We start from the raw sequence: 11,472 nt of genomic DNA, 5'->3' as shown, positions 1-11,472 counted from the left end.
TCTTAGGTATGTGATTACTCTATTGGAGGTGTTTTTTTCCTCCAAAATGTACTCAATTAGTTTGATTGCACGTGAATTACCTTAATTGGTAGTTGACGAAAAAAATCAAAAATAGGGCTCAACCCCCAGACATGTTTTTGTTTTGGGATTGCTGATGTCAAAATTTATCTTCCTAGAATCAGTCATGATGTTTAACTAAAGATCCTCAAAAGAGTGTTCTTGAGAATTTTTATGCTAACTACTTTCATGTCATCATGGAGTTCGAAATAAAATATACATTAGAGATGAAATTTTAACAAAAATTCTAAGCATTTAACTCTGAAACTTGCAAACGTGTCACTTTGCTTTCATCAGGGTCCCTTGATATATAACAGATGGACACAGGTGATATAGTCGTCGGTAAAGGGGTGCTCGGTGAGGTGGCACAGGGCCAACTTTTACCTAGGGGCCCATTCTATGATCCAGTGGCTAAAAAGAAAAATACCCAACTACTATTTACTAGAGTCCATGGGTATATAGACCAAAATCATATTGATAATAGGTTTATAGACCACTCTTCTTAGATTATGGATTTTTGGTCCTTTTACAAAAAGGGCATAAAGTACGTGTAATTTATTTGGTATTACCCAATGTATCCCAAATCAAAAAACCCCGGGATATTTGAATTTCCGAGGGTTTTAGGAAACTTTCCCAAAACCCGTGGGCGTGATTTGAGGAGAATATCTAGAAGCCGAAACAGAAAGCAAATGTGACATTTCATAAAGAGCGTTTCTCTCTCTAAACTTCTCGATTTGGTTTTTCAACCAAATCGTCCGAAGATCTCGTTCATAAACCCTAAAGAGATCGTCTAACCCAGAAAGTTTGCATCCTTTCATCTTCTCCATTCATCTTTTTCATTGAAAAACCTCTTCAGGTGAAAAGGTAAGCTTGTTCATAATACCCTTTTCGTTATGAAATCGATTTAAACCGAAACGTGAGGTTCTTTTCGTTGAAATCGTTATAAATAGTTGTTGCATGTCATTTTAACTTACTATTGAAGAGGATTTGTTGATTTTGGTAAAGATTTCTCTGTAAATAGGAAGTTTCTTTTCGATTTAATGTAGATTCAAAAATATTTAGGGTTTTTTCGTTCGTTCTTATTTTGTGAAAAAGGGTACAAAATCGATTTTTTGGAATGAAACAAAAGATCTTTAGATGTTTTTGAAGATACTCTCGACATTAAAATCTTTAGTTTTACTTGAAAAACCTAAATCTTCTTTCAAAACTTTTATTTCTGTTTCATAATAAGATAACTTTGTGTTAAAAAAAACATATAATTTATGGAAAATGGAACCATTATTTATGATTTAGGGTTTAATGAAATTTTTGATATTGGTTTAGGGTTTAATGAAAATGTTGTTTATTGCAGTTAAAGGTTGAATATGGCACCTAAAGGTAAATCCAAATCGAAAGTTACTGAAGAAACAAGCACATTAAGAAGGAGTCCAATGAAGAGAAAGGCCACTGTTGAAGAAGAAGTTGTTAAGAAGAAATCAAAAACTAAAGAAACATAAGTATCTGAGGTAATGTATTTGGAATATTATATATTTTATTGATATTGTGAAGCTACATTGATAAAGTATATATAATTTATCTTATACGGTTGATCTTTTAACAGTTTATGGTTGTTGTATATACAAATTTGTGATATACTTTAAAATATTCATTCTTTATATAGGATTTTTCATAATGTTAGGTAAAGTATACGTACTTTACATGATTTATGTTATAGTTTACATTTGTGTTTTTTTGTAATATTTTGCAGGCTGGTGGTAGTTCTAAAAGTATGAAGTCGAAGGACAAAGGAAGCTCTAGTAGGTGGGTTGATATAGTTGGGGAACAGAAACTAATACCGGAGCAAAAGACATCGGCACTATTCAGATACACCCTCAGCAAACCAATTGAGTTGATCAATAGCATCCGTTCCTATATGACGGAAGAAATGAAGGAGGAGATAAGCAAAACTCCTTTCAGTCAATTGTTTGATGCTATGGCAGAAGGTACAATATTAAGGGAGAATTACACTAGTCGTCCCACAATTACCATTTTGGATGTTCTTTGTCGATATAAAAAATCGACAAAGAAATTTGTTATTGGGGGTATTGAGATAGAATTCAAACTTGAAGATGTATCTTTGTTGTTGGGAATGCCAATGGAGGGTTCAGAATATGAGGCATTCCCTAAGAAAAATTATCTAGATCCTATGAAGTGTGCGTTCTTGACCAAGTATTTCAAGGAAACACTTGAGGCATCAAGAAACAAAAATATGGGTCTTTCAAGTGCTGTTGTTGGGAATGCACTTCAGAAATGCGTGAGGAACAGTGAACCAGCAATAGAATTTGTTGGTCTTCTTATTATGATGTTTTCGGCGAGCTTCCTGTTTGCCACTTTGGCTGGTTTTACTGTATTGCCAAGCATTTATAAGAACATCCAGTCTAGAAGAGCAATCAACAGGGTGTCATGGCCAAGAGCCGTACACTCATATATGATGGAAACGATCGACAAACATTCAGAAGACCCAACCAAAGCATCTGGTTGCTTGTTACTGTTGCCTGTGAGTAAATTTTTTTCAACCATCTGATATATAAATTGCATATTATTTCATATAAACTATCAATAATTTACATTTATTTTTTGTCCTTAGTTCTGGGTGTGCATGCATACTAATCTGTATTCGAAAAATGCACTGAATGCAACAAGATACCCAAGTTTTTTGAGGTGGTCTGTGGATGGATTTAAAAATGGGATGGAAAAAGATCTAGCTGCAGTGGTACCTGAGGAGGTAATATCAATTTTTTATCCGTACTTTCATTTATTGAAATTTAAAATTCTGAACAAATATGTAATATTTGTTAAAAAAGTATATATAATTTATAATAAATTATATATACTTTCTTACCTTTGTTGAATTCATTTACATAAGACTCTGTTATTTATGTAAATTTATACATACAGGTTTATGAGGATGTTGTGGATGAAGTGAGTGAAGAAGAGAAGGAACTGTTAAAGTTTACTGAGAAGGTAGTCGTGGAAATACCTTTTGAAGAACAGTTGAATAACTTGGAGATGATGGAAGCCCTGAGTAGAGAAGTGAATAAACAAAAAGAAGAATTAAAGAAAAAGGATGAGGAGATTGAAAGTTTGAGAAATGAAGTAACACAACTGAAGTTACTTTTACAGTCTGAACAGAGGGATGAATCATTGTTTCATAATGATTATAATGAAGGAAGTGGTGGAGTTAATGTGGACCAGAATGAGGAGGAAAATAATGATGGGGAGAAAGATAATGTCAATGTTGAGAATATTGATGGAGTACAACCGGATGATAAGGTTCAGGAAGAAGAAAATGTTGAAGAACAACAACAGGAAGGTCAGTAATTATAAATACTTAAACTGAATTTATGTATAATTGGTAGTAAATTATGCATACTTTACAGAAACATTTATAGTCACAGTCCAAAATGATATATACTGTTTTGAAAATTTTATTACAAATGATTTTTTTACACATGATTTATGTTGTCAGATGATGATGGAAACGTGCCATGCACAGCCATTGTGTTGGTGCATAATGAGGAAGAGCAGAATTATAGTTCAACTCCCAATTTTGATTTGGGAATAGATTTCACAAATGCACCCGACTTCACCGACGTTGTTCAAGTTGCAAAAACCTATCAAGATAATGCTGAAACAGAGAGTCTCATAGATGATGACTTTGTCCAGACAACTCCAACCACAGTAAAGAAGAAGAGAACAAAATCAAAAGCTGTTAAGGGGGGATCGGACAAAACAGTTGATCCGGTTGAAACACCAAAACAGAATTCTCTTATTAAGAGAATCAAACAAGCTCCCAGAACAAGGAAACTCACTGAAAAGGCCGAACCAAAAGAAAAGGCCGAGAAAGAAAAAAAAAAGGAGATTGCGAAAAAAGAAGTTGTGAATGTTGAAGAACAAGATAAAAAGGGGAAGGGAGTTTCGATTGATGATGATGAACCACTTAGCAACTGGAAGAAGAGTAAAGTTTGGAAGAAAGTGAAAGACAATGAGAAGGGTCTGCTTGAGGAGTTCAACCAAGGAGTGAAGATGAAGTAATGAATTTGAAGTTTAATACTTGTCTTTGACTATGTTATGAAATGTTATGTTGTTTGTGTTACATTATGATGATTGTAACAAACATAATCTGTTATCTCTAATATAATATAAATATTTTGCTATAAATTCATTTTTTAAACTAACAACAATTAACATGCAGAACAATTGTATGGGAATCAAATCTGACAAGTGATGTTAGAGGAAGAGAGGTGAATTGGCTTATGATGAACTGTGAAACCGATGCTCAGCTTATAAATTGGTGGTCAAAGCATCTATCTTCCAAAGTTTTAAAAGGGGTTGGACAAGTGTTCGTTCTCGCTTCTGAATTATGGGTAAGTTTTAATTACAGAATTCATAATTTCATAATAGAAAAGTTTTTATGTGTATAAATTACATGTTTTGTCAAATAAAAAGGTTAGAATGATAAGAAAAGTATGTATACTTTATTAAGTATATGTGTTTTGTCTGTCGTAAAGTATGAATACTTTACTGGAATGTATTCATATTGATTTATACAGTATGTTGTTTTTATTTGACAGACAATGATAAACTGCAAGTCAGCTCAGTCAAACATAGACCCCCACCTATCAGATCGGTTAATAAATGAGGCTGAAAGAGGGCTTATATCTTATATAGTTGCTCCAATGTGTCATTCAATGAGTACAGATGTCACTAGGGGTATTCATTGGACTTTGTTAGTATTTGATTACTTTGATCAGTCTTGGACCCATTACAACTCGTTGTTCTTTGATATAAAGCTCCGTAAACAATGTGAAGAAAATGCTGCAAGATATGGACAATACATATTAGATGTGCTTCACAAAACAAAATATGTGAGTCCTGAATTTAAGAAAAAATGTAAGATTTCGAAGACGCCGTATGATCATCAACAAGGAGAAAAGTAAGTACATAATATTTCACACTTTTGTGATTACTCTAATGCATACAGATAGTTACATAGTTTATAAATTATTTTGTGGTTTCATATTAATTGTTATATCAATGATTGACAGTGCGGATTGTGGACTATTTGTTATGCTTCATATGGATTTAGTATTTATGAAACATTACAAATGGGCAGTACCGGATGAATACCTTGCAAGAGATTGGATTGAATTAGCTCAGCGTAGAAGAGCGGAAGTGACGTACGAGCTATTGAATGAAACCAGAGATTTGTGGAAAAAAACTTTAATATAGTTTAGATTAAAGTATGGTTTTATGTTTTGAATTTTAAAATAGTTGTAATGAATTATATTTGCCAGTTTGAAGTATAAAATATTTGGATGGGAACTGTAATTTTTAATTAAAATTTCATATTTGTTGAAAAATGTCTGAAATTTATCAAGTTTCTTCCTTTAATTTATGACACAAACATGAGTAACGTGTTGATAAATAACGTGTTATGTACTAAACACGTTAAAAAAATGAAATAAAGTAAGGACAACATGAGGCAAAGTATGAATCTTTATGAATAAATAACAGTCAATTTATGAAACAAAACAATAACTTTTAAACAGAACAAATATGTAAATTTAAAGTCTGTAAAAACTGTAACTAATTTGCACCAAATACATCAATTGTACTGTATTTGGTGTAATTGGTGTTCTTTAATATTAACCACATATGTTAGGCAAGTATAACCTTTTGATAGAGTATAACCTTTTGATAGAGAATAAAGATAGAATAGTGAAACAAAACATAGGAAAAAAAGATTGAATATTTGAAAAAAAGAGTGGATTGAAAGTGTTATGTAACATATTTAAATACATCAAATGTTTACCCTACATGTTTTGCGATTGTGGTATGAAGGTTGCTTACACCTACCACATATCCTTAATTTTCTTGGCATATTTCCCGAGCTCTCGATCCGTACTGTTCTTGGACGACCTGGTCTACGACGAATCAACGGTGGGAGAATTTTGGTAGCTTCATCAAAAATCCTTGGTTCATCAACATTGGATATAGGCATTATATGTTCCTGGTAAGTCTTCACATAAGACTCTGTTGTCCAAATAGGATCGTAAAAACAATCTTGTTGGTCTTCAGACAAGCTTTTAATACACAACATTGCGTGTTCACAAGGAACACCATCAACTTGCCACCTTCTACAAGTACAAGAAATCTCTAGAAGATTAACACAATGAGAAGGTTCTGAGTAAACCTCGAATATAAATGGGGCTGCCTGGGCAATATTACAAGTTGCAGCACTATCATATTTTGCTTTCAACAGATCAGTGATGGTTGGACACAAGAATGTCGTCCATTTTTTAGACAATTCGCGTGCTGTGTTCATTTTGTTCATTATATGAATACGAATTGCCTCCAACATTGCTGTAATTGGTAGTCCACGAGCATGACGAATCTGATTGTTAAAGGATTCTGACAGTTGAGATGATATCGCTGTGTATCTGTATAAAACAAAAGTATGTAAATTTTATTATATTTTATTATAAAATGAAAATTATTTTTATAAAGAATCAATACTGTACATAAAAGATGTAAAACTGTTGTGCAAAGTATATGTAATTTACGTAACAAAGTCAGTACTTTATACGGTTAAGTACATAATGTTCTAAAAAGAACCAATATAGATAATCAAATGAATAGACGGTTTTATCTAATCGTACCTTATACCGGGAAAGAAAGCATCTGCCCAAGAAGAAGGGTCTAAGGATTGTAAAAATGCAGCAACTTTTGAACCACCCATCTGTATCATCTGGTTAATAGTTGCGTGATATTCAGACTCGGGAAGAGCTCTAGCTGCCTTGAAAATTAATGTTTGGAAGAATTTTGATTTTCTAGCTCCATTTGCCAATCTTAAATTCAGATTGTTCCTTAGATGCCAAACACAAAACGAATGGTGTGCTGTCGGAAAAATGTTCTTAACACCGTTGATTATACCGTTGTGACGGTCTGAAATAAGGATATAAGTCTTTTCCATATTCAGAGCATTGCGCAAATGCCTTAGAAACCAGTCCCAATTTTGATCATTCTCAACATCCACCACAGAATATGCTAACGGAAATAGACCTGTAATTTGAAAATATTTGAGTGAAAGTACTCTGTATTTAAATATTTATAAAGGATACCACTGTAAAGTTTCCATAATTTATGGTATATTTAAAGTAATGTACATAAATATAAAGTATGAAAAGCTATAAAAGCATGTGTAGTTTTATGTAAAGTATTAATAATTTACCGTAAATATATAGTAATGTACCCAGAAAAATGGAATATGATGTTGAAAAAAGTGCGTACTTTTTATATTAAGTTAGATAAATTTAAGAATGTTCAGAATCTACCATTGTTACCGTCTTTAGCCACAGCAGCCAGTATGCACCCGTTAAAACGAGTTTTGCAAAAAGTCCCATCGACATATAAAACTGGTCGACAATATTGGAAGCCAACTATACAAGCATGTGGTGCAATGAAAATTCTTTTAAATCTCCGAGACACCTCGTCAACTTCAAGTTGTACTATGCTGTTTGGGTTGGTACGTGAAAAGGCATCAGCATACCATCTAAGTTTTGCATAGGAATCTCCTTCTTGACCAAATGCTTCATTCATTGCTATTTTCTTCCCCTCGTAAGTGTAGTAATATGGAAGTTGGACAGCGTAATCTTTCAAGAAATCTTTCTTCAGACTTGCTGTGGAACGATCTGGACTTCTTGTAACCTCATCTAAAATAAGTTTCCCAACAAATGAACTGTTTATTTTTGGTTTCTTGTTCTTCTTAATGAAATCTTCACAGTCATGTTTCATTTCCATGTCTTTCAAAATAAACATAGATTCGCATTTCAATGGAGCACATCCATGTACACTCCATTTGCAATCTTCAACAGGACATACAGCAGTTACCCGCTTCGAATCATTTTTAATAAATTTAAAATCATGGCCAGTATTTATACTATATTGCCGAAGAGCAAATCGAAAGGCTTTAGCACCCCCCGGGAAATAATTGACCAGGTTCAGTAAACATTTTATCCCAACCATCGGATTTTAGTATCGTCTTCTTGCTTTGTAGTGATGAATCTGCTTGAATCTCCATCTGTTCTGTAAAACATAATATTAAATTATTTGATATTGATTTTATAATTATGGATATTTTTCAATACAGACAAATTATAAAGCTACGTAAATAATTCAAAATGTACAGAACAAATTACGTACTTTGTTCTGTATGTATGATAATAACATTCAATTTCGAAAAAAGTATGCATACTTTGTAGCATGTAAAAATATAATTTATACCTACTACAAATTTATTTACTACACTATGTCAGAAAGTATGTATAATTTGTAACAAATTTTATCTATGTACATGTTATTTACAACATCATATTAGTAAAAAGTATAACTACAGTAACGTAAAGTATACATAATTTATACTACATACAAAGTGTTTTCCTTACGGATCTTAGATGAACTAACTGGAATCTAATACCTATCATTATCTGTAATATCAGTTCAATTTGATCTGAAACAGACATAAAAGATGTGAAACATCTAAATATTTGAATGAAAACATCAGATCTAGATTTCATGGATTCAATAAAAATGAAACAGACAAATCAAATACATGAAAGAACATTTAGTTATAGAAGATTACAGCAAAAATACAGTTTCATATTAAATGATATGAAGAAACAGAAACATTTGATTTTTATCAAATCTTCAATATCAATCGTTAAACTATAAGCCAATATACATAAGATTTTAAACCTGAATAGTTGTGGCTAGAATAAAGATATAATCAGTAAAAACCCTAAATAACAATGGAGGTTGTGATGATAGCTCTTGATTGAATACTAATCAATGGAGTTTTTTACAGCTGGGCGAGAGTTTAATGAATGTTTAATGAAGATTTCATTTTTAGAGAGATAGTGGGAAAGTTTCTGGATTTCGGTTACGGAATTATAGAGAGAGAGTTGTTAGTTACATAAAAAACGTGATTGGAGAGAGAAAGTTGAGATAAATATGGAGAGAAATCTAATACGGTTTAGAATGAAAATCACGATTAGATATTAAAAGAAGGTTAATATAGGTATTACATATATAATAAGTATTATATGGATTTGTGAAATCTTTCTAGATGACACTAAAAAGACCAGATATCTATTATGATTATTATTTAGGTTTTCAAATCCTTTTTAGGATTATAGAGGATTAAATCTCCTATTAGGACCCTATTTTTGGTCTATAGACTCAAAAATTATATTTACTAACCAAACCAGCTGTACACTTTCTTAAAAAAAAATAAGAAAGTAGTTTTGTACGGGTGGGAGTTGTGGGACCGTGGGTAAAGACTAAAAAAGAGGAAAGAGATTTTTTAATTAGTTTCCTCTCTCTCTCTCTCTAACGGTATGATACTAGGCCTTTAAGTTTTTTGGCTACCAGGTTTTTAAGTTTTGCATCTCTAACGGTAGGTACTATTGTTGAACAGTTGAAAGGACATTTGAAAATGTAAAACTTAGGGAATGACAAGCCTATTAAGTAGGCTACAAAGCTTTTAAGTTTTTTGACTTCCACCCTCGAACTCTCTCTCCAATCTAAATTCACCTTTATAAATAAACAATAGTATCTTCTAATTTTCATTTCAAATCTTAAACTTCTAAGTTCAACAAAAAAAAGTCTCAAACTTCTACTTTTTTCACTTCATTTTTTAATTATTGTTTCTTTCTTCTACTACCCAATTACAATCTATACCAAATCTAAATTTGCAAAGTTCACTATATAAAATGCAATGACCGTAGTGTTTTTTGTTGATTTTCTATTTCTTTTTTTTGTTTTTTAGTTCGATATATATTGAGTTTAGACGGATTATCAATTTAATATCATTTTTGCCTATTATTTAATGAGATTTTTTTGTTTTATTTATCGTAGGGCCTCCTTAAAATTTGGCACAGGGGCCTCAAAATCTCAGCCACACCCGTGACAGGTCATTGTCACATCCATCACATTATACGATTGGCTTAAGCTTGGTATGTGTATATATATATATATCTTATTTAATTTCTTCAAAACACTTAATTTGTTCAAAACACTTAAACAATCTTCTTATTTTTTTTCTAGAAGTTGGAAAAAGTCACTTTTACTCACTCTGATAGAAAGTCAAGGGTGTTGCAAAAGTTGTGGAGTCTAATATTTTTCTTGAACTTAGAAGAGAGATTGAGAGAAAATAAACTTTAAACCAACTCACTGTTATAAATAACTCACTGTTTATATGTTACTTAGTACACCTCTTTCTCTAAGTCTTAAATGAGATACTAAAAGTAAGAATATATAAAGGTAGGGTGAAGGTATTATATACAATGGAATGAGAGGATGAGCTGGAGCTAAAGGTGAATTTAGTCACTAGGTGGCAATGCCAAATTGCTTATCCCGTTGAGTCCTCCACCACCTTCTTAGTGCCATGCAAATTGCTTAACTACAAAGAAAATAGAAGCTTCCATGGGTAACCATATGAGAACCTTTTATAACACTAAACACACCCATTAGATAATTATGTGGACAACCATTAATATAACACTCCCCCTTGGATGACCACCATTGGAAATAATTATCTCATTAAAAACATGAGTGGCGCTGGATATGCAAAAATCTGCCTCGTTAAAACCTTGCCAGGAAAACCCATTGGGATAAAAACTGGACGAAGGAAAAAAGAGTATAGAGCGTAGATATCCAGTACTAGTGATGTGAAAATCTCCAAATGATAATATTCTCCCCCTGATGAATATCATATCGTGAAGCGGTGTAGATTTACACAATCTGATTATTCAAGCTTCGCATTCCGATACCTTCTACTAGTTTTCTGAACGTTGTAGTAGGCAGAGACTTTGTAAACAAGTTAGCATAATTCTCACATGATTGTATTTTCTGAATATTAATTTCACCATTTTTCTGTAGATGGTGCGAGAAAAATAACTTTGGTGAAATGTGTTTCGTTCTGTCACCTTTAATATATCCTTCTTTGATTTGGGTAATGCAAGCCGCATTGTCTTCATAAATAATGGTAGGTGACTTTGTAATACTAAGAAGATCACATGAAATTCTAATGTGACTGATAATAGACCTGAGCCATACACATTCTCTGGGAGTTTCATAAAGAGCAATAATCTCTAAGTGGTTAGAGGATGTAGCAGGCATACTTTGTTTACTTGATCGCCATGAGAAAGCTGTACCACCACTAGTAAAAACATAACCTGTTTGTGAAACTCCTTTGTGTGGCTCAGATAGATATCCTGCGTCAGTGTATCATATTACTTGTGAACCATCAGATGAATTCTTTGAATAAAATAAACCCATGTTAGTAGTTCCTCGAAGGTATCGAAGAATATGCTT

The 11,472-nt window shown here is 32.5% G+C and overlaps 1 protein-coding gene across 1 annotated transcript; it reads right to left on the bottom strand.

The window, feature by feature from the left end:
* Positions 1–6,120: 6,120 nt before the first annotated feature.
* Positions 6,121–8,179, bottom strand: LOC147557476 (uncharacterized). Its single transcript, XM_086658869.1, has 6 exons — positions 8,095–8,179; positions 7,443–7,811; positions 7,033–7,161; positions 6,759–6,891; positions 6,452–6,539; positions 6,121–6,255 (listed from the first exon to the last, which is right to left on the bottom strand). Exons 1-6 carry the CDS (start codon positions 8,177–8,179, stop codon positions 6,121–6,123), a joined length of 939 nt encoding a protein of 312 aa, XP_086514995.1.
* Positions 8,180–11,472: the final 3,293 nt, after the last annotated feature.

The sequence above is a fragment of the Eschscholzia californica genome, unplaced genomic scaffold (assembly GCF_041429995.1).
Source record: "Eschscholzia californica isolate CP2 unplaced genomic scaffold, dmEscCali1.0.p SCAF_2, whole genome shotgun sequence".
Lineage (NCBI taxonomy): Eukaryota > Viridiplantae > Streptophyta > Magnoliopsida > Ranunculales > Papaveraceae > Eschscholzia > Eschscholzia californica.
Note: the sequence above shows the minus strand (reverse complement) of the source record. Positions and strands in the feature narration are given on the sequence as shown.

What these genes read in the sequence shown, in the direction of transcription:
- LOC147557476 (XM_086658869.1), bottom strand. Translation starts at nt 8,179, where the DNA reads ATGGAGATTCAAGCAGATTCATCACTACAAAGCAAGAAGACGATACTA. An exon ending in TAAAATGTTTACTGAACCTG is followed by an intron (nt 7,812 to 8,094) that starts GTCAATTATTTC and finishes AACTTATTTTAG; the next exon opens with ATGAGGTTACAAGAAGTCCA. An exon ending in GCTTTCTTTCCCGGTATAAG is followed by an intron (nt 6,540 to 6,758) that starts GTACGATTAGAT and finishes TGTTTTATACAG; the next exon opens with ATACACAGCGATATCATCTC.